The 24,288-nt window shown below is 39.7% G+C and overlaps 1 protein-coding gene across 5 annotated transcripts; it reads left to right on the forward strand.

Annotated features, from left to right (window-relative positions):
* The first annotated feature begins 35 nt into the window (after positions 1 to 35).
* Positions 36 to 21,090, forward strand: cpt1ab (carnitine palmitoyltransferase 1Ab (liver)). 5 transcript variants are annotated; one of them, XM_054620843.1, is made up of 21 exons: positions 36 to 129; positions 2,581 to 2,670; positions 6,083 to 6,247; positions 6,858 to 7,000; positions 8,084 to 8,255; positions 8,744 to 8,845; positions 9,292 to 9,429; positions 9,593 to 9,670; positions 10,598 to 10,705; positions 11,412 to 11,499; positions 13,762 to 13,957; positions 15,112 to 15,300; positions 15,392 to 15,497; positions 15,777 to 15,893; positions 16,652 to 16,816; positions 17,396 to 17,527; positions 17,658 to 17,810; positions 18,608 to 18,721; positions 19,022 to 19,114; positions 19,209 to 19,334; positions 19,783 to 21,090. In XM_054620843.1, exons 3-20 carry the CDS (start codon positions 6,107 to 6,109, stop codon positions 19,284 to 19,286), a joined length of 2,313 nt encoding a protein of 770 aa, XP_054476818.1. In that variant the 5' UTR covers positions 36 to 129; positions 2,581 to 2,670; positions 6,083 to 6,106; the 3' UTR covers positions 19,287 to 19,334; positions 19,783 to 21,090. The 5 variants fall into 5 exon arrangements, with proteins under 5 accessions (XP_054476818.1, XP_054476814.1, XP_054476819.1 ...); XM_054620839.1 differs by having other exon boundaries at positions 19,209 to 21,090; XM_054620844.1 differs by lacking the exon at positions 11,412 to 11,499 and adding an exon at positions 11,993 to 12,077 and having other exon boundaries at positions 19,209 to 21,090.
* Positions 21,091 to 24,288: the final 3,198 nt, after the last annotated feature.

Below are 24,288 nucleotides of genomic sequence, written 5' to 3' on the forward strand. Positions count from 1 at the left end.
GTGACAGTGGCGCACATGCACGAGCAGCGGCGGGGACGAGCCGCGAGCGTGTCGCTGAGGGGAAAGTTTGAGCTTTGGGTTTCCGTGTTTGATTGATTTGTATGGTGCAGCAACTGGCATAAGAAGACGGTAGGACATCATATTTACTAGTTTACTGTACTGATACTTGCATTTTAACGATGGGGGAGTCGGACTTGTTCGTCCTCGTCTTGCATAACGTGAGCTTTGATGTTTAAAATGCAGTTTGGCCAGTGGATTAATTCCTGCAACGCATTATACGTCATTATTGTAACGTTTAAGATCCATTCATTTTATTCATGCATTTAGTAAATGCCTAAATTAGAGTTTTAAAGGAATACAAATGAAGTGTGAGCGAGTTGGAACAAACTCTCCAACAAGACATGGTCCCCCTGCGCCCTCTTTTGGATAAACACTAGACCTGCAGGTTTCATGAAAGTAAATGAAAAGAGAATTATTAAGAATCATTCTTTTGTGTAGCAAATATATGTTCTCTTTATTAAACCCATTATCTTGTAACAAACGTTAAAAGAAGGAGCAACACCTCTTATTAAGTGCAATTGCTGTAAACAAAAAACTACAGATTACAGTCCAATTTTAATACAAACTATATGTAAATATTCTTCTAATAAGTTACTGTTTTACAGTAACACCTGTACTTTTTATTCTATGACAAGTCAATATGCCTGCTGTGTAAAAGGTACAATTCCAGACTCTCTTTATTACAGCAGCTTGTTTACATGTCATTGCAAGGTAAACTCGATTCCATTTAGGTGGCCCAGGGCCAAGCTTTTGTGCATGCTAGTCAAGGGGGAACCACTGATGCTGATAAATGAAGCCAATGCAGAAGTGCATTAAACTGAAGATATTTGAATAACCAGTTAAGGCTAAAAAAAGACAAGTCCCCACAGCAGCCTGTTGTAAAATGCCCAACTTTACAGTAGAAATAGACTGGTACGAAAAAACGGTTTTGGTCTCTATAGCTAATTATCCCTTAGATGACCGTAAAGAGGGTGAATTTTTGTATAACTCATAACTTTAAATTGGATTAAGGCTTAGAGTTAGGCATAGCCTAATTAAGGGCGTGGCCGCCTTGAGTGACAGGTGGGTGCCTCACCAGGTCACTAGTTGCTGGCTGTTTGCTCTGCTTTGTCATCCGGGCCCGCCTCAGCTCCACCAACGACCCACCTCTTTGCCCATATTTTGATTAGTTGGCAGTGAAGCTGTGTCATCACTGCCAAGATGGTGATGACATGTCAAAATGTCTGCTGTTAAACAGGTGTACAGTAACAGACAAAGTGCAGCCACACACACAGGTGTCTCCCATTATTTGTGGTTGATTAGACCTTGATTAGAGGATGGCTATCCGTTCCTCAAAGACGCAGCAAAACAGAAGCCTCAAAAAGAAGTCTGTCGAACCAACTCTGGGTCACTTTTGTGGCGCTAGGCCACAGTTCTTGCAGACCATTACAGGAATCCTGGTTGGGGTTCCATTAGCGAAACCCCCCAGCTTTGGATAAAAAGAGAGATAGAAATGGAGGATGCAAAATATTCAAATATGTGAGGCTATTGCATGATAAATGTCCATTCCCTGTTTTGAAGGTAGTGCAAAGCTATCACTATGGGGTTGAAACTGATATGATACTATTGTAGGAAACTGTTTTATGACAGCGTTGGATGTTTATATGATATTTATGGTATTACATTGCTGGATTATCCAAAAACATTTACAGACATTCCCATTTGATTATTTGATTAATAATCTGTTTTAAAATCTATTTCCACAAAAGCTTCTATTTTATAGTATAAATCTAATTGAGATTATTTATTTTTTAAACATGCCATAATAGAGGTTTTTATCCTTACTCTTCACTCCTATTGGACTTCATTTAATGGTGCAGATGTTTTTAATATCGTGTCCATCGTTGTTGCTACTCAACAGTCTGGGTACGTGGAGTACTGGGTACTGGTATCCGTGATGTCATTTCCAGCATGCCATATTTTGTCCTCGTACAAGCCTTTCTGTAGCACAAGAGACCAAATAAATATATATCACAAGGGACCAAATAAATATATATCACAAGAGACCAAATAAATATATAAATATATATCACAAGAGACCAAATAAATATATAAATATATATCACAAGAGACCAAATAAATATATATCACAAGAGACCAAATAAATATATATATATATATATATAGATACAGTAACAGTCAAAAGTTTGGACATACCTTCTCATTCAACTACTTTGAAGAATCTAAAATATAAAACATATTCTGGTTTGTTGAGCATTTGTTTGTTTACCACATAATTCCATATGTGTTCCTTCATAGTTTGGATGTCTTCAATATTAATCTACAATGTAGAAAAAAAATAAAAAAAATAAATAAAGAAAAACCATTGAATGAGAAGGTGTGTCCAAACTTTTGACTGGTACTGTATAAACCACAAACCACCTGCGGGGGCGCTGTTTCTACCAGGACGTGTTTCTGTAGGCCACTTGACTAAAAAAGGGGGCAGGCTGTGAATACAAGTCTGTGCTCTCATTCATGCAGAGTTTACAGCAGTCCCCGCCGACAGCCAAGCAGTGACACCTCCTCTTCACAACAGAAAGCTCTGCTCTCCCAGACTGATAGAAAGGGTTGGTGAGTGATAATTCTCCCTTTTTCATTACGTTTCCCCGCCGTCGCTTCGGCTCTTACTCGTCAGTTTTGGAAGTAGCTGTGCAAACATGGCTGCAGTACTAAAAAAAAAAAAAAATATCGACAAGCTAAACAGAAACCTATCTGGAAGCTGTTGTTATCTCTGCGCAGTTTACGTTCATCTCAGTTTGTTGCATTTCCTTGTCGGCCCAGTGCAGAAAGCTGTCCGGTGTTTAGATGACGTACAGTAGATTTCATACCTTATAATCAACATAACCGGACGGCTGGGTGCTCCTTTAGTCTGTAGCAGTCAGAAATGAAGTTTACAGTCAAATATTCACTTGTGAAAGTCGTCACTAAACATCGAGGGAAACTGTCTACTGTACTCGCAGCCATCCGATGGATTTAAGGTTGATCTAAGGTTGATCTAAGGTTGATTTAAGGTTGTAAGGGTGATGTTAAAGAGGCCTCTACTGGATATCTGCATTAAAACATTCAACCTGTTTCGCCTTTACTTATTATGTTGAACGATACAGGTAAGGGACCAGGTTATCATTCCTGTGTCGTTCATGACATGAATGTGGGCAAAGGTCATCCATTGACCACTAAATTACCTTGCAGCTCTGTTAAATACAATCCACCTATGCGTGTTGTGTATATACAGTAATAATACCCAAAGGCTATGATATGTTTGTACTTATGATGTCTGATAGTAGTTTAGGATTAATGTCACCTGCAAGTGAAGGTCAGTCCAATCTGCTTTGCCATGGTGTCCTTGTTGTAAGAGCATCATAAAAGTAGAGATAACACACTTGGTTCATTTGCATACGAATGAAAACGCTGGTTATTTGGATTATTGTATAGAATATTGAATAGGGTGCATATTGAACCCCCCTTTCAAAGAGGCCACGTGGGCATGATACTTGATATAACACCAAAATAAATGTAACCTCCAAAACGTATGTGTAGGGAGTGAATGTGTTGTGAAGTGTTTAGTAATGACAACTGACTAAATGCTTTATGGGGTTCATGTGTGGCGTTTGCGGTCAGAAATATAATGCAGACATAAAGTGCATGAAGACTGGAGTGGGGGGGTACTTGACATGATTAATTAACGTCATTTTGCATGTGCAACTTGATATATATATTTATATATAGAGAGAGAGAAAATGGCCCAAACGCAAATGATACAATATTCAAAACAAACGACATGTTTTGTCGGTGGCTTCATTGTGACAACAATAGGATATGCTTGGTGCCATAGGAGTGTTTGTTTGTGAGTACTACGTTGCCAGTTCTGCCCGGTATCTAAGCGGAGTGCCGCTGCGACCTTTCCCCTAGTTTCTGCAGCACCGGGTGGATCATGTGATGCTGGAAAGCAGCTGGGGGAGGGGACTGGCAGCCAAAACACCGCGCTGTGGAGGGTGCTCCCTCCGAGGACTGGGAACGTAGAAACCGAGACGTGTCCTGCTTTCAAAGTGCCCTTGTTGAATGAAATAGAAATGGACACTTCGAAGCTAATAAAAAAAAAACATTGCTTTTAAAATAACAAAGATAAGCTTTTGCAGAGAAAACGTTACGTGGCTTGTAGTCTTAGCGAAAAGGAAAGTGAAAACCTAATGCATAACGAAAGCATTACTATGCGATGCCAAACATTAATGTTACTGTTAAAACATCCGTTCTGTGATCAGTGTATTCAACGGCAGATTTTTAGAGATGTCTAGTCCTTTTTAGGCATATACCTAAATGTATGCTCATGTGGCTATTGTATTTTTCGACAGCAAGTGAAGGCAACTGGATACAGCAGATTCATCACAATGCCACTACTAGAGTTACATCATTGGTTGGGCTGGTGTGGTCTGTAGCTCACACATACTGCTGGTGTCTTATACCTGCAATGGTCAAATATAGGTTTAATGCATGTTATCTGAGCCTCGAGAACCATGAAAGTTGTCGGTTACTTTGTAGGTTTAAAATGCTTGTCATATACAATACTAGGAAAAGAAAGGATTTCATATCTCATGTCGCGTCCCAGAAGAAGAATTTCTGATGAGAAAAAATCCTTAAGAAACCTCATCAGGGTGTGCATAAGCAATAATTAAATGTGACATGTATTACATATATAACCGAGACCCTTACCACACGTTCACAATCAGTTAATACAAAAAATACCAGTTAAATCTTAATTTTAGAGGCCTTATTAGTATGAGCTGTAGACCAGACTCCCCCTTTATCAAGGTTATTTACCTGAGCTCCCTTTTATTAAGAAGATTTTCTGCCAAGATCCCTTCCACTGCAGAAGGTAGTGGATAATGGCAGCGCGAAGAATAGACATGTCACCTCTGCAGACGTACATGTAGCTCACTTAAGATTTGCAAATAAAAAATAATAGGAGCTTGTAGTTTGGAATAAAATAGTTTTCCTTGTGTCAGTTCTTTTGTAGTCAAGGAGATAATGCTTCACCTGCCTAACCAGTTCAGGGACGAGTTACTGACGCATCATAGTCACCTGCCATCTCCTTTGGTGTCCTTTGGCTCCAGTTCAGTTGATATAGTTACTAGATACAAAAACCTCATCAAACTGTTGATTCATGAAGGTTATCCCTTTATTCATGATATTTACTTATAAAAGGATGTGCAGCTTTTGTAAATAATAAAATGCTAATAGTTAATTGCCGTTACTAAGCATTTTCAATGCAGGAAAAACGCAAAATGTTCGTTCGCTTTCTGAGACATAGTCAAATAATTATTTGATCTGAGAAGGAATCAAAACCAAGTATAGTTGCAAGCAAGACCAAGATGATGCAGAGACTATAAAAATTGTGTCTTGAGACTACAATATGGGCTACAGTAACTAAAAAAAGACACTTCTAGTGCTGGAACAGGTTTTCCTCCGAACCTATTTACTGTGCTTCTGAGAGTAAGCTTGTGGTGATCCATCTAACTAACTAAAGTGTTAACCTGACGTCCCGGATGCTTTCAAAGCCAATAACAATCGACTTCCACCTCCTACAAAGAGCTTAAACTGATTTAATTCCTGGAAATTAGGCAACCTGCAGCGCCGTTGTGGAGTTATGACTTCTGACTTTAAATAACTGTGACAGGAGCTGGTCAATATGAAAGATTGTTCTAATATTTGCCTGACAAGAATGATTTCACAGTTCTCCAGATATCGGGGTGTAGAGATTGTACATTGTTGTTTGTTGTGAGTCAGTATCAATGTTTTGATGAATTTACTAGATGGTAATGCCATCCACATTAACATAAAGTGAGAGAGGATTGTAGGGACAAGAGCGGAGATGTTGATGGGTCAATGTTGTTGACCTAGATCTCCCTCTACCTTTTATGTTTAATGTAAACGTTCTTGAAACTTCCTCTTCACTAACTTTATTATCTTGCTCTTTCCTTGTCCTCAGTGACCCTGTACAGTAGCAGCCACCATGGCAGAAGCTCACCAGGCGGTGGCCTTCCAGTTCACCGTCACCCCCGATGGCATCGACCTTCAGCTGTGCCACGAGGCTCTACGCCAGATCTACCTCTCTGGCCTCCACTCCTGGAAGAAAAGGTTCATTCGCTTCAAGGTGAGAGGCGTTAGACATATGGGAGAGCAAAGTCCAGCGGGTTTCTGTGCAGTATGAGCGGCACATTTTTTATGATCTTTGACTGATTTACTGTTCCTCTGTTTGTTGCCTACTATTAGTATCTCACAGCAGTTTCTGTTAATTTCACTTCTCAGTAAATATTGAGTCGGTAAACTGCATTGTAAGGGCCCCGGTGATGCAATGTTTTTCATTTATTGATTGCTGTCTTACTGTAAATCAGTTTGTTGGGTTACGCTAAATTGCCCACGCTGGAAGGTCACTGACTCTCAAACAAACAAACAAACAAACAAACAAACAGCCAGCAGTGACGGTAACCTTCCTGTCTATTCTTTGTGTTGTAGCCTTTGGCCTAGTTCACTGTCTGTTTTCACACCATCACACTGAGTCACTCAAACCCAAAACACCTGCTAGCATTTTTCTTCATTCCTCTTTGTTTATATTGATTAATGATATCTCTCATAGGTTATCAAGACCCAAAACACTGTGTTATTAAATACATGGTTGTAAAAAAACAATACCCTTAAAGATAATTTGCTCTTTATGACTTGGAAGACGTTTGCTACCTTTCATTTTGTTTACCTTTCCACAGAATGGGGTAATGACTGGTGTGTACCCGGGCAGCCCTGGTGGGTTCATGGTAGTGGTTGTGTCCTACATGTCCATAAATAAATATCAACAGCTGGATCCCTCTTTGGGCATGTTTACCAAGCTGGGTCAGCACATACCCATCAGGTAAGGCCACTGATATCATGAGGCCTTGAATGAAATTGTGTCAATGAAAAAGCCAAAAATCCTCTGTTATCAACCCACTATGGATCAACAGAGCTGTATTAATGTCTAGACAATAGCCATGCTAATTTGTTCACAAGTCGGCACAGTGCTTGAGAGGCAGCCCTGAGCATAAACACTGATGATTGGCTTAGTTCTGTTGTTTGGCTATAAAATAGATGTGGAGTAAGTTGTTAAGTATGATAAAAAAAAAAATACAGCATGTGAAATCTTGTCAATTGCATAGTAATGGCAATGGAATGTGTTTGACGCAGTGTCATCATTTTTGCACACACCTTGGGTATTTACGAGAAAACACATAGGCCTGTTTTCAGTGGCAGCTGAAGGAGGTATTGATGTAGTTACAGATTGATTTTAATTGTCCACCACACCTCAATCTTCTTGTTTGCTAACAATGTTAATCATGTTTAGGGATATTATGAAAACACTTCCTGTCCAAATAAAACTGTTAGTGCCTCTCTTATCAACAATGCTTGGGATTTTCCCTCGAGTCAAGATTATGTTTATGACTGTATTGTTAAGGTTATTATTCCAATGATAATATTTTGCCATACAAACACATCTGTTGTGTACGGTTAGAACACATGTTGGTGTTGCAAACATTGAATTTGCAGAAAAGCCATGCCAAATCATTAAAGACACTGGCTATACTGAGTAATAAAAGGTTTAGGATTTTTCCATTGACAGTTAATCATCATAAGGGTGTGTGCATGTGTTTTAATACCTGTCAAGATAAGTGACATGCACCTTTTCACCTCACATCATGTGACTTTTGACTGGGCCAAGTCTCATGACATTTATTGTCTAATTTGTCCATTGTGTTGTTGTAGTGCACTCTCTCTTAGATTCATCTGTTGGTACTAATTTTATTATATTTATTTATTACACCATATCATCTCATTGATCTTTTTTAATTTCCCATACTATGAGTAAGAAAGTGTTTTGCTAATAACAGATTTGCTAATCTTACATTGACCCCCTCTGTATTTTTCGCCTGGTCACGCCCCCCTTTGTCTCTGTCCACAGTCGATACATGTCCATTGACAGCCAGAGGATGGTTGGAGGCGTTCTGGTGGGCACAGGCCTGTGGGTCACCATAATCATGGTTATGAGGAATGTCCTAAAGTCCCTGTTGTCCTGGCATGGCTGGATGCATGCCCGCCATGGCTCTGTGTCCTTTTCTACTCGTCTGTGGATGGTGAGAGACAATGAATGGGCTCCTCTGTTCAGTTCACTTTAGAGCAGATTCAGACAGGAATGTCTCATGCAATTCTTTTCTGTAAAGAATACATTTTTGATTTTGCCACCTCATGTAGAGCCAGAGCTATGAGAGACAAGAGTTAGAACATACATTTATTTAACTTTTATTTAACTTGGCTACACATTACTAGCTGACAAGGTCTTGACTTGATTGAAGTGGATATTCTAAATTAAACAGGATTAAGTTTTTATACTGTACAGTACTGAACTGCATTTAAGTTGTGATACATCATTAAGCACCAAAGCACTTCATATTTTTTTTATATATATATATATATATATATATATATATAGTAAATATATATATAAATGTTAGATGTTTGCACTTTGCCTCATACCCTAAATGTTTCTGGATGAAACACAATGTGTAACTTTGAATTCCCTTTGCCCTCTCCCGCCTCCTCTTTATCTGTTCTTCTTGTCTAGATATTAGTGAAGGTGTTCTCTGGCAGGAAGCCAATGCTTTACAGTTTCCAGAACTCCCTGCCACGGCTACCTGTTCCCACTATTAAGAACACCTGCAGAAGGGTAATTTCCACTTGTCATGTTACCTCCTGTACAAACTGGTGCTTTGTGCTCATGAGTTTTCAATCTCAAAAAGAAAATCAGAGGCAATTAAAAATGATTCTATAATTAACCAATTGGGATAAAAGCCATTTAATACTACTGAGCTACACGTGCACGTTAAAACAGCGGCCCCTATTTTTCTTTCTAGGTATATGGGCAGGGGGCGTCCATATAGCTGTTCTTTCTGTTGACTCGCTGCAGTATTACGCTTTCTAGTTGTGCTAGTTGCGGCATTTGACATGCAGCTTTTGATGAGCGTCATATGACAGCTTAAGGCAGAGCTGCTTAACAAACTTAATGGGTACCTGTCTCCCTCTGCCTTATCTGTCAGGACGAAAACATAGATGACTGGTTATTCTGGCCTATCTGCTCTCTCCTTGTTTAAAACCGTTGACCCCTTTGCTTAGTACCTGGAGTCAGTGCGTCCACTGATGGAGGATGAGAAGTATGAACGGATGGAGGGCTTGGCTAAAGACTTTGAAAAGAATCTGGGACCCAGACTGCAGTGGTACCTCAAACTCAAGTCCTGGTGGGCCTCCAACTATGTGAGTTAGAAAGACTCTCCCTTTTCTCTGTTTCCTATCTTTTGTCAGTTTTGGACACAGTCCTGAGAATTGAATTTTGACTTTAATCTTTCAAAGAAAAGCAGCTTGTCAATAATATCACCCTCTTTCTCCAACCCCCCCTCCCTCTCTTTGTGTTGCACAGGTCAGTGACTGGTGGGAAGAGTATATTTACCTTAGAGGCCGTGGGCCCATCATGGTCAACAGCAACTATTATGCCATGGTAAGACAACTGTTGTACAGTTGTACAACAAGCTCAATTGTTAAGTTGCAGCTTAATTGTACAGTTGTAGATTCTTACAACTGAATTTCCTAAAATAAGAGCTTTTTTATTGCGTACCACTTGTCAAATCTTGTGTGTGATAGCTATGCAAAGTATGGTAGGAAATGTTTTTCTGTGTAAGGTAACACTCAGCTGGCAGTATAAACCCCATGCATCTATTACTCAGGGGAGCTCATTACAGCTACGGTCTCACAGTCTTGGGATCTTCAGCGTCTCGGCTGGCAAAGCTGCAATCACTGTATTACATTGTGTGTGTTTACCTTTACCAGTGGGCAGGGGGATTGCTCCAAATCCCTGTCAGATTTGTGATCATGGACCCAGTGAACTCACCAGGATACCTATCAAACCCTGAGGTTCTATTATTAGAGGCACTGAAAAACACCAGCGCCATATTTATGTTTCTGCCTGAATGAGTGAGAGAGTAGACTGGAGGGGCTGTTTTGTCTGTGTGCAGTTATTAAATAGATTATGTAAATTAGACGTAATGGGGATAAATGAGACACCACTATGCCAGCACAAAAATGTTTTCAGCTTACACCAAAAGGGATCCCTGCTCTTGCTTACAAAGCCATATCACAAGAACACCTCGCTCAAAGGAGGTAGACTTGGTATGGGGTCAGTGGAACAACATGCTTTAAATATCAATATCTTTAAATGTCATGATGGCTAACTTTATGTGTGCATACAGTCCTTGACCAAAATAGCAACAAAGAATCTATGGAAGGATCATTGAGACATTGTGTTCCAGCTGCTCTGTTGTTTGCATTAAAAAGTTATGTCTTATGCCCTTGTGCTTTTCAGGACAGTAGGACGTGTTGGATGAAATGTGACTATTTATTGATACTTCTCAATCCCCTTTTTTTCCAGGATTTCCTGTATGTGTTCCCCACCTCCATCCAGGCTGCCAGAGCAGGTAATGCCATCCACGCTATCATGCTCTACAGGAGAAAACTGGACCGAGCCCAGCTCAAACCAGTGAGTATAGAGCTCTTCTCTCCATGTTTCACTTCTTAAATGGTTTTGTTTAGCTTTGGTTAATCCACAGACCCTGATACAAACTACAATAGCTCATCTTTGACCATATTGATCCCAAGTAAATGTTTAACTTTCTCATTTATTATGTATTAACTTATCTCAGTGTGTTTATCTTTTAAGGTTACAATGAGAGCGGCTTATCTTTCCCAACCCTTTCTTGTGTAGTCTTAAAGTTAGTTTGTTATCTCACCAATCATTATGTAGATACTTGATAATATCCTCAGAAAACTGTGTCTAACTGACTTTGGGATGTGCCATGCACTGTGCTTTTTGCTTGTTTCAATGGAAGTAGAGCTATGATGGCCGGCAAAGCAAAATCACAAGCATTTTATTAGTGACTAAGTGAATAAGGGTTAATGAATGCTGGTGATTTTAGTGACACACATCGGTGTCGTCTTCTCCCGCTCCTCTGTCAGTCCTTTTCCTTTACCAACCAACCTGCATGATGCAAGTGCAAATTATTTTTACATTTGCACAGCCTGACATACATTCTACAACATGTTGTTATATACAAACAGACCTCTTGCATAGATCCACTGTATGCAATACACAAACTGCAATGCATGATCCCGCTCTGTTACACACTCACATTCAGTTGTCTCTGTTTTACTGTTTTGTCCCTTCGCCGTGTCGGACGCTGCGTTAGATTTACTTGCTGGCGAACAAGGTTCCTCTGTGTTCGGCTCAATGGGAGCGGATGTTTAACGCCACCCGCGTCCCTGGTTTGGAGACAGGTAAGAGGAGGGCACATCTCCGCCATGCCCTCTGAACCCCTCTCCTTTGACCCTAGCTATTGCTGCGGCAACAGCCGCTGGAAACCCTGACTTCTAGTCTCATTCTCAACAGCACAGCCCTGAAAAAATTCACTTCTGATTGGCTTTTGTTAGTTTTATCTATCTGGGAGATTTCAATATTTAAATTTGTTAAGTATAAATATGTAAAACCATCTACATTTTAGTAAAATATCTTGCTGCAGATATAAGGGCTTTGCTGGTGGCATTGAGATGGCAGACCCCTGGTTTCTGGACCCCGCTCATGTCTCTTTTCCTTGCAGCCTTCTCAGGTCCCTTGTCCTCCTTAAGACTGCTTATCAAACCAATCCTCATTGCCCTCTTCCCTTCATCCATGCTCCTCACTGTGTAGGTGTGCGTCCGCTGCACTCTCCGGGGGGATTTTAGTGAATTAGTTTGTCATCTCTGTGTTTGACTCTCCCCTTTTGCTTTTCAGCTCATGCTCCTAGGTACTATTCCCATGTGCTCAGCCCAATACGAGTCTATGTTCAACAGCAGTCGTGTCCCAGGTGTAGAAACAGGTAGAGTCTATTGCAGTGCCGCCTCCTCTGCACTACTCCTACTGTACTTCTCCTTGGGACATTTGTTGATGTGTTTGAATTAGGAATAGTCTGACCTCCATGAATAAATAATGCATGTGTGAAGGTCTAATTTGCATGTGACTAAAGTTTAGTGTTTGAGAAAGCAGAGCAGCAATAATGTTAAGATAAGACCTGGAAATGTCAAACAGTGTTAAGCTGGCCTGAATACATAAAAAGTTATATATATGTATATATATATTTACAAAGGGAATTTATTGGTAATATATCCCATACAGTTCAGTATGTGCTCTTGGAGTTTGAAGGATAATAGAATACTTTTATTACTTTTGGGTGGTGCTCATAGTTAGTTTAGCGTTGTCTAAAATGAATGAATGACCTTTGAAGGGACAGAAAGCCATTAGGCTGCAGAAATATCATGAAATGCTTTTTTAAGCACGTATAGCCCTTAAACAAGAGCTTCATATAAACTTGGGATTAAGTGCTGTTGTTCAGTCATAAAATAACTAAAATTATATGTAACATGCCTGACAGTGTGGAAAGGACTTCTTATGCATGATCTAACACAAGATAACAATAACCGACTATAACCAAGGCAAAGACCATCAGTTCAGTATGAAAGCCCAAAGCGTGAAGCCTCAGGAAAATTAAACTTTGAGCTGTGGTGACATCTAAACATTGAATACTTGAGGCCCAAACAGTTTACTTTATCTTTCTGGCTTTAGAGGACAAGAATGAATAACGATTAAATGAATCTAAATGTATCAGAAAAATGTGAATTCAGTGTAAAAAAAAATGGGAAAATTACTACTTTTGCTATAAATGTCAGCGATGCATTAACAGATTTGAATAAAACACAAAAATGATGATATGTCTTTCAAGTTCACCCGTCAGGGTTGTAAAAGTGGTAAATAGAAATAATTTCTTATTTAATTTCCAAAGCCAGTTCTTTATGTTTATCTTCGCATTGCTGGAGGTGAGGTGGTGGTTGTTCTTGGGGTTGGTCCCAGCGTGAGTATCCCCTCCTTTGTCCTGCCTGTAACGAGGTCAATGCTTGTTTGAATCCGTGAGCATCTCTAAAACAATATCCTAACACTGTATCAAAGTTGCATTGAATTCCTTGAAAATGAATTGGTTTCTCCTTGTTGTGCACAATGCTGTTCAAACAAACATTGCCTCGATTCATTGTATTCCGAACCACCACCCTGTTCTCAAATTACTTTCTCTTTTCATCTCTCTTTCCGCATGTCCCATTTCAAGCTGCTTTAGTTTTTGAACCGGATAGTAGTCCCTTTCCATTATTTTGTATCATTTTGAATTCAGAAGTTTTTTTTTGCCCCACAAAAGTAAAAGATCCACCAAAAAAAAGTCTGTCGCTCTCAACAGAAAGTGTGTTGTGGATATCGCATAATTTCACCACTGGGACCAAGAGCTGGTTACTAACACTTCAATTGTTCCCAGTAATCAAATGCTGTGACATCCACACTCCTTCAAACTGCTGCCTTCTTTTTGAGATTTTAATCATGTACAATTTAAAGATGCACCAAGATACATGTACAAACACAGAAAGCTACTCTCCCTGACATCAGGCAAAACACTCCAATGGTCTTTCTTTCTCTGTTTTCCTCTTTTCTTTTTCTCCTTACCATTGGTCCCTGTCTCCCAGACATCCTCCAGCACGTGAACGACAGCAAACACATAGCTGTGTACCACAAGGGCCGTTTCTACAAGGTGTGGATGTTTTATGACGGACGATTGCTGTTGCCACGGGAGATAGAGCAGCAGATGGAGAGGATCTTGGCCGATAAGTCTGAGCCATTGCCAGGAGAGGAGAGACTAGCCGCACTTACTGCAGGGGACAGGTGGGTGGCATTACAGAGCGAGCTGCAGCCAGTATTGATGAGGTCACACAGTTTTCACCTTGTATTGTAGTACAACAGGAAGTAAAGAAATACAGTACGCATTATAGATGAACATTTATTGCAACGATATGTTCCGACACTGATTGAGTTGAGTAGTAATTTGCATTCATCTGTTTTACAGTGTTATTATACTGAATACATACACTCATAGATTAACCGTTATGCCTCACTAAGGTTCATTTTTCTTCTTTTCAATTTTTCATTCATTTTGTCTGGGTTAATGCAATTAGCATAACATTTTCCTCCCATAATCGGTCTATAATAAACACTCAGACCCTTCAGGAGAAAACATCCCTATTAAAAGCACAATTTCTGACAGCCATTACAGCATAGAATGATTCATTCTTTTGTACCAGGCTTTCACTCTAGAGCCCTGGCTTCAAAATCGAAATGGTAGTTTTAACCATTTTCCACCAGATTGAGCCATTTTCTGATGTTTGCCCTATGGGGTGAAAACATGCTATTTTACTGGTTTCCACATTGCTGCTGTATTACGGAGCACTGTAGTGTCTCATGCAATGCATCAAAATCAATATAGTTGCTTATCGTTGAAATATCCCAGACTGAAAAATCGATCCCCCCCCTAGCATTTAGTATACGGAAACTATTTTGTGTTGTTTCATAAAAACAATAGTGACATCATGTGAACAAACTGGCATTTGAAGGTTTAAAATACAGGAATATTACATTTTATGGCAGTTTTTGACGCTGGTATTGACATCAGAGACACTTTTTTTTATTTTTTTTATTGGATGCACAAGGGTCAATAGTCAGTCATAAGAAGTTAGGAATGACCATAGCCCAACTGATATTGCATTTTTGAGTTATCAATATTTGAGAATTTCGAAAATTTTATAACAATACATTGTCTGATATTCAGCTAAAGTAAATAACAAACATTTTTCATAAGGATCTCTTATTTGATAATAAGAAATTGTAGAGAGCGGGATAAAAGTACAGTACTTCCCTCCTTCACATCACACTTTACTCACACAGAGGACCAACTTGTTTGCACCTGTTACAAGTAGGCTTGATTCCTGTATGCTTTGCATAAAGTCTTACTGAAAAAAAGACTGTTATTTGTCATTCTGCAGGACCCCATGGGCCAACGCTCGAGAAACCTACTTTGCCCGTGGTAAGAACAAGCAGTCTCTGGACGCCATTGAGAAGGCAGCCTTCTTTGTCACCCTTGATGACACTGAGCAGCGCTACGAGGAAAAGAACCCAGTCAAGTCTCTGGACAGCTATGCCAAGTCCCTCCTCCACGGAAAGTGCTACGACAGGTGGGGCAGATAAACCTGATATCATTTGTCTCAGTTTATTAAGATTCATATTTAAATATACTGAAGCTGTGTTTATTCCTTTTTCATTCAGATGGTTTGATAAATCCTTTAACCTGATCGTTTTTAAGAACGGCACCATGGGACTGAACGCAGAGCATTCCTGGGCTGATGCTCCAATCATTGGCCATCTCTGGGAGGTACAACAATGTTGTTTTATCTAATTCATTTTTTTTTTTTTTTTCATTAAAGCGTCTTATTATGTCACAAACAATTTGTACCTCAGTTGATCTTTGTGTATTATTGGAAAAAAAAACCGATTTGAGCTAATACATTGAAAAGGGAAAGAAGTATTTATGCTCTGGTTGGCATGATGGTTTTCCATCACAACTTTTAAGACAAAATTGTGAAATAAATCAATTTAATGTCATCCATTTAATTGAGTTAGTCATGTTAAGTCTTGACTCTCTGCATTGCAGCATGTTCTTTCCATGGACCCTCTTAAGTTGGGATATACTGATGAGGGTCACTGCTGTGGGGAGACCCACCCCAACCTGCCAGGTCCCATGAAGCTGTTGTGGGACATCCCTGCTGAGGTAAGGGTCGAGTTATGCTCAAAAAGCTCTGTCTGCATACGTGTGTCCTCACTTGACACTTAAATGCTACCTGCCTGATTGTATGTTGCTCGGATATATTTTTTGGTCAAAGAAGCGGCTGTAAAACAGTGGATAAGCGCTTTTTATTTCATATGAATTCTCCACAGTAATAGTTGTTTGTTGTTATTGATGCTTGGTAGACTTGTTTCAATGAAGAATGTCCGCTGACAAAAGTTCTGCTAATTCAGTGTATAAGCACATTTCATTATCTAGAAATTCCCCCTGTTATTTTCTCAATGTGAGCAAGATCTGATCTTGGAGCTAAGGGACTTGACAGTTAACCCGTCATGGAATTATCAGATGACAAAGTGACCGCGGCCATAGTTGTGTAAACAAAGAAGGTAGAAAGAGAAGTTTAACTTTCACTTTTGCTCACTTTCTCACTTCCACTGAACAATCACTGTGTGAAGTGGGAGCTGATGTAGCATACTAACCGCTCGGATGTGATATTCACAGGCCTTGGCTTCCCTCTGCTGGTAGCTTGAACTATGTGCATCAGTGTTGGTATTTTATTACTTAAATTCAAAGACGTAGAGAAAGGGCTGTGAGGGTGATGTTTATTGGAAATTCAAAGGTGACAATAACTGGTGTTAAGCCTAAAATCTACAAATGTCACTGATGTACATTCTAAAAATCTGAGCTTTCTCAATAGTTTTATCAGTATGTTGTCTAACATATGACTATGTCTCTTCCTCTAGTGCCAGGAGGTCATCCAGAGCTCTCTGACAGTAGCCAGGACTCTGGCTGATGATGTGGACTCTCACATTTTCCCCTTCAGTGAATTTGGCAAGGGTCTGATTAAGAAGTGCCGCACCAGTCCTGATGCCTTCATCCAGATCGCCCTACAGCTGGCCCATTTCAGGGTAAGTACATCTCACTGGTTTCTAAGCAATAGCAATTGTCTATTTCACTTTCATTTAGTGGCCTTAACATGTACTGCTTATAAATATAATAACCGACACAGCCAAGTGACATTCCTCTGAATTTCCAGCAGAGAGCAGTCTCAACCTGCCAATCAACGTGTCATTGAACTGTCAAACATTGTCAATTAATGATTTAGTCAAAACTTTGTTCAGCTTCACTTTGAGGCTGTTGTTTCCTGTTCGTTTTGCAGTTTATTTGATAATGCGAAACACAGCACACTCAAAAAAGCACATATGAAGGGGGCAATAATCTAAGGTATTTGTCAAGTTTTGTTGCTAATTGGCATTTAGCTTCAGACAATTGCTTGGATAGCAACCTTCGTAATAGCATTTTAGGTTTGGCATTTCCTGTATCAGTTATTTATTCAATGCCTTGTGAGTGTAAATGTAGAGGCTCATAAAAGTCGTTTTTTGTAATGATCAACTAATCAAAAATCTACCGTTCACTCGTTAAACAATTTGTAAAACGGCTTATTGTGGTTCGTCTATTTAATGCTGATCCGTACTATCTCTCAACAGGACAAGAAGAAGTTCTGCCTGACATACGAAGCCTCCATGACGCGTTTGTTCCGGGAGGGCCGGACAGAAACTGTGCGCTCCTGCACCACAGAGACTTGTGCCTTTGTCCGTGCCATGATCAGAGATGAGACAGTAAGGCTAAACAGCAGCCACACACCACACCTGTGATTACAGTGCTACTTTTAGTCACTGACTGTAAATCAGGTATGCAGATCAGGCTCTGTAATAGTTTAACTTACATCTTTTTCCTTGTCCATTTCAGAGAGAAGAGCGTCTCAAGTTGCTAAAATTGGCAGCAGAGAAGCACCAAAACATGTACCGCCTGGCAATGACAGGAGAGGGCATCGATCGCCACCTTTTCTGTCTCTATGTGGTTTCCAAATACCTCGGAGAAGACTCAGCCTTCCTCAAGGAGGTACTAGGTGTTGTTGCAAGTCGTGAAATTATTGCTCTTAAAGCTGAAACAATAGCTCTTGTAAATGTGCCGTTACTGTATTCTTATTTATTTAGAACAATACAAACAAAGTGGCTTTGGTCCAAGTGCATCTGCTCACTTCTTCATACAAATATGAAAAGCCGTTGACAGTGTTAAAAGACGGTTTCCAAGATTTAGGTCTTACGCTGCCTTCGAATGGAACTTGTGAGCTCGTGGTTACAACTTGGGAAGTTGAGTACTTGATATGCTTGGCGTTCAAGTAGAAAGTCGTGAAAACACGGCTGCTAGGCAACAACACAATGCTGTTGGCCTCTAGAAGCCACCAAGGCCAACAACTTAACATGCTCGTGAGCGGGTAAAATAGTGCAGGAAATGCAAAGGCATAATGGGAGTGGAAAAAGAATATCAACATTTTCCACAGGCATATAATACAATTCCAAAGAAAAACTTTGTACAACTAAAATAAAATATATTAACTAACCATACACCAAAAAATGTATGGTTACATTAACAAATGTTCATGTAAAGCAGTTAAATATTGTAACTAAGGCAAGAATAAAAAAAGGCACATTTCTTCACCTTCCACCTATACGTGACATGCTATATTTAAATCCAGCTCATTCCTGTGTTATAATACACATGTCTAAATCTGCTCATTATTTAATCACTTTCCACTGAGTATGAAATAAAGAAAAAACACTTCTATATCAGGCTTGAAAAACTTGTTGATTGGGCTGAGATCTGGTGAATTAAATGTATGTTCCCTCTATGTTAAGGTCCTCTCTGAGCCGTGGAGACTGTCCACCAGTCAGACACCCCTGCAGCAGGTTGAGCTGTTCGATCTTGTCAGATACCCCGAGTATGTGTCCTCCGGAGGTGGATTTGGTCCAGTAAGTTACCCATCACTTTTGACAGTTATTATTATTATTATTTATTTTTTGAAAGAAGGTTGTGGAGTACTTCTGCAGTTTGAAAACATGTAGTCATATAATGTTTGTCCTTTATGGATGGATAAATATTTGTTTCGTCTTCACTAAGAGATAGCATATGATACACCAGTTTTTTAGCTCATATTTAATTAGGGTCTGTATGTTTGTACATGTCCAAACTTTTTGGAAATATAGTTTGAAAACATTGAGACTGTTCTTGATTTAAAAAAACCTCACATTCTTTCCTCTTGTGTCCTAAAGGTGGCCGATGATGGTTATGGTGTCTCCTACATCATCGTTGGTGAGAACCTCATCAACTTCCACATCTCCAGCAAACACTCAAGTCCAGAAACTGTAAGTTCAGTTCAAAAGTCAGTTTAGATTATTTAATATCTGTTACTTAAAGAGACTTATTAAATGTTTCTTCCGCTTTTTTGCCTTACTTCAGGACTCTCACCGTTTTGGCGGCAACATCCGACAGGCCATGCTTGAAATACTGGATCTTTTCCAGCTCGGAAAGAAGTGATAAGCCCTCTCCATGGGTGGAATTAACAGAAGAAGTTGTTTTTAGCAAGTAATGTATTATTTCTGAGGATTGTACAGATCAAATATTGGATTTTGGGTTGTTTTTAAGTTAATTGATGTTACAGAAATATGAATGATTTGAGAGTTTTGTCAATTTGTTTGTGAGCCGTTTATGCGTACTGTATGTATAGGCAAGGTGAGATACTGGTGTCATTGGGTACAGGCAGTGCACAGATCAATTTTTTTATTCCCAGGACTGTTTGCATGGGTGCCTTAGTGACCCGATAATGTAAAAAGGGCAGAAAGGGAGGGGAAATTAGAGCTCTTGTCTAATATCAAGTCTGTATTACCACACTTAAAGACATGTCGGCTAAAGGATTGTTCAGTAGCATCATCCAATATTAGAATCAAGTTTTGAAGTTGAGAGATGGTGCAATATTTTTACTAGTGTCTGTCCCAACTTTTAAACATCCTATTATTTTACTTTTTTTTTTTAGGTTCCTCATTTCCAATTAAATTGCAGCACCCGGGTCATGTGTAACTGGCCAAAGCATTAAATGTGAGGTTAAATATCATCAACAAATTGCATGTTTGCATGGTGTCTATTCATTTCATATGGCTCAGTTTAAATACAGAGTCTGATTCGCTAGCCTGAACAATTTTATCCAGTAATGTTATACCAACGGAGGCCAGAAGGAGTAGAACAGATGATCTGTTATAACGAGAATTACAAATATTCAGCTTTGATCTGGAACGTGACCCTGTAACAGTGAGATCCTGGATACCAACGCAGAAGACAGATATTCAACGGATCAACAAGCTGCTTTGATCTTTTTGATTTAGTGTACAAGCACATCATGGTTGTGTTTGTGTGTTGATCATTTTCAAACTCAGGTTTTTTTTTTACTTGGCCTAGTATTCTAGGGTGCTGGCTACAGCATTGGAAGAATAATGCTTATGTTGCAGAGTACATGTGCAACAGTAGAAGATACTGATATTAATGCAGTAAAATGCCATGTGACCCTGATGAGCTGGTGGTAAGTTCAACATAAAGTCTGCTTTGGAAGTGAGAGGATTGGCAGGGCGGGGCGTGTTTCTTTTTTCTTTCTGTTTCTTGTGTTAAAAAAAAAAAGAGTGGGTTAACAGGACTTGAACTCCGTTTTGCACTCCATGACTGGTCCTTTAGTTCAAACTAACCAATTCCCAACTACCTTGGTAGCCTTTTTTCCGATCAACATGAATTGTCAACTTTTATGAGCGACAGGTTGTCGGTTACAACATAGTGGTACTTCAACTGTCAATATGGGGTGCAGAGTCGCTGACTAGGTTGTGATGTCTCCAGTGACGTATGAAATAATTTTTTTCTCTCAGAGTAATACTTAAGTTCAGATATAGAGGGGCTTTCACTTAGGAATTCATTTCTGTTATTATGTATATGTTGTCAGTTCATCATATTTATTTTTTCATGTTTAAACTTTATTCAAACAAACATGCATATTTACCAGCTGAATGTGGCGAATGATGAGCACTAAGTTAAAGCTTTGCTGATTTAAGATTTAAGAAGTGAAACAAGTCAAAATACTTATTTTTTGACATGACAGTTTTGTTCTCACAGACCTTGCCAGTATGGTGGAAGTGTATGACTTTTTTTCTCAGTAGACCTCACGTTGACACTGCTGCATGTTTTTTTTTTGAAGATGAAGCTGTATATGTTTGCCTTTTAAATCAAAGATGGTGTAAAAAGACAAACAGCTGATATACCAAAATGAGTTTTAACAATAAAGTGAATGTCAGACAGCTGTTCACCGCTGAGTAAGTGATCTCTTTTCTTACAATCTGCTCTTCTATAATTTCATAACTTAGGGAAGAAATGCACTTCATAGCCTCCTTTAATGACACATGTGATGTGTGAACAAAAAGACAATCAAATTTTAGATAAAGAAATGAGACAGTTTTGATAATTGATTAGTTGCTTCTCATGGGAAAAAAAGCCCTAACCTGATAACGGCACAATAGGAAACGTTAAGGGAACACTAAAGGTTTTACAGTTCACCATGAGGGGGACATGAACGTGTGTACCAGATTTCATGAAATCCATCATAATGTCAACTACATGGTGGCACCAGAGGAAAATTCATGATCACAAAAGTAATTAGTGTTCGCCCTCTGGGGATCATAAATCTCTTAACATAAAAGCAATCCATCTGCCACGACACTAGCATGGCTAATAATGTATTGCCGTCCTATTTTTGACCATGTTCTTCAGCCATTAGCTTATTAAATCTAACAGTGTCCATCCGTGAGAACCAATGAGGCTTGAGGTGAGTTGAAATGGGTTGTGTTTAAAGGCTGCATTACTGTCAAGTTATTTTCTAAATTTACCAGATTGTTCTAGCTCTTCTATTATTAACCTTTACCAACCTAGTCACTATATCCACATGCGGATTTATCCAAATTCTCATTGTGTCAATATTTTGAGTAAAAACATCAATAATCATCACTGCCATGTCAGTGCAATATCAATATGGAGGTAGTTGGTCGAAATTTTCGATATATCGCCCGGCCCTACTGTCAAGCACACATGGCATGGACTTTGCACAATGATAATGGTTCAGTTCTTGTTTATTTCAATGTGCAACCCTCATCAGAGAGTTGACTTGTGGTCATGCTTATGTTAATCATTTTTACGCTCTGACAACTTATTAACCTCCTAAAACCGGTCTGGTGTGAAAATGAGGTCTTTCCCTCCTTAGCTCAGTGTTTACTTAAGCAAAGGGAAGCTGTGGCATGCCATCTGGCCAGGTGGTTGAGCTCAAGTGGACGACACCCAAGGGCCAGTTCCATCTCTTGGTGTATTAATAAATCCCTTCACTTACTTACTGCTCATTGCATATTCAGATATTAACCTGAACTAAACCAAAGACGTTTAAAGACATCGCAAGGTGAGACATTTTAAAAGAGGGCGTAGGCAGGAAGTGATTACATGTGACAGTTTCCCTCTAGCTCCTGGCCACCACTTGTGCACAGTCTCTCTCCCTCTCTCACACTCCCTCACACTCACACACCCACACACACACACACACACACACCTCTACAATAGTACACCCGCACTGATGTCACCCTGCCTTTGGCTTCCGATAGCAGGCTAACATTTCAAGACTGCATTCCTGAGGTCTGCTTACTCCTCATCAACTCCGGGAACCTGCAGTCTGGCTTCTTGAGAAAAAGGTTCACTTTCATAATCAGAATTTTTTTTTTTCCTGTTTCTTATGTCTTTATCAAAAGTCAAGTGTGTCCTGGCTTTCTGTGCATTAAGAGATGTTTCATTAGTATTTACAATAAGGATAAAGGCAGTTTCTTCTCTATTTGGAGCACAAGACTACGACAGATCCATACAGCATAATCAAGAGACTTCAAGCGACTGGCTTCTGGACAACAAGTCTTTAGATTGTTCACCTAATTGGCAAGCTGGAAAACCCATTCACTAAAGAGCAGACACTGAAACCTAAAACCTTGACTTGCACTTTCTAAAAGTAGACTTTGGGAGAGATCTGCGGCCTCTGCTTGTCACCAGTTTAATTCATGAACCTCTTGCTCCACAACACTCAAGGAAAAGAGGGGAGCCAATGTTGCCCCTATGATATTATAAGTTAATCATTCACGCAGGAGCAGGGATGTTCCAATTTTGTGTGGTGGACGTCAACGGTAGCTAAATTACATTGTTCTCATTGCAGCTACTGCATGTAGATAATTTGTGTCATTCTTGATTTTGGTTTTGGCAGGACAATTTGTTTTTCCTGCACTGCTGGACAAGGCTTTATTATGCCCAAAGTAATTGGGTTGAATGTTACATGTTGAATCAGTGAATACAGGAAAAAAAAAAAAGAATAATTGTGTCCTGCTGCTTACAGTTAGTTTAAGGGTGGATGTCTTAAACCGCAAGATTTCTGGAAGGAATTGTGTTATTGTGCCTCGATTTTGCATTAAAGCAGACCTCACAAAAGGCTGTAGAGGATAAAGGATCAATACCAGACATTTGACAAACTAATTCAATGCACACAGATTAAAGGGAAATGATGTTGGAGTCTGAACATACAGTAACATTTAATCATATAAAGTAGTGAAGGTCACATAAGGCTCTCTAACCTCTGCTGTCCTCTGAAGCGGTGCTCCTCCAGGACTTTAACACTGTAACTTCATCACCTCACAAACCATGGAGCCCAACTAGTATATCTTGTGAATTTTATCTGGCTGAGAACTGCGCCCACATTTGAAAAAAAGTGCCATATGAATCTAAGTGATTAAGGCGACGGTGTAAACGGAGAGGGCTGCTTCCGAGGCTGGCCAGTTGCACCTGTCTAACTGCCCTAAAGGAGCAGGCGCTGGGGCCCCAATATGGAGCCCAGCCAAGGGGGCAGCAGGAGAGGAAGGTAAGGAAGAGAAGCTTAGCGGAGGTTGAGCTGAATGTGATTCCCCTGAAGATCTCTCCCACTGCATGCTCACCAAATCTATAAATAACTTTTATTAGGTTTAAGTGGAATTAGTGGAGATGTTAGTCGTCAGCATGTTCATGGATATATAGACATAGACTTTCTGACACAGGGAAGCGGAAGAGTGATGGGTGTTAATAATAAGAGCCTTGAATACACATATATACACTCACACAGGAGCATGCACATGTGCAAGCTGACACGGACATGGATGCAACAAACACCACAAATAAAAAAGATGATCCTCATGAATTAATTTCCCATAATTGCATATTTCTTTATAGGGTCATTGTGGGTGTTGAAGTATTTCCCACAATCCATAGCAAAGAGAGTTGAACAAACAGAGGCATATTTTGGACTGGGTAAAAGCCAGATGTTTTCTTAAATAAAGAGCTTCTCCTGCCTCTCAACTGGTCTCCCTGCTTACCTGTCCACCCTGCTGCCCTTTTGTGTTCACGGTATAGAATGGAGATGTCTTGAAATAAGAATGAACTGAATTACTCCAAGTGAAGT

Source organism: Anoplopoma fimbria, chromosome 19 (genome assembly GCF_027596085.1).
Source record: "Anoplopoma fimbria isolate UVic2021 breed Golden Eagle Sablefish chromosome 19, Afim_UVic_2022, whole genome shotgun sequence".
NCBI classification, from domain to species: Eukaryota; Metazoa; Chordata; class Actinopteri; order Perciformes; family Anoplopomatidae; genus Anoplopoma; species Anoplopoma fimbria.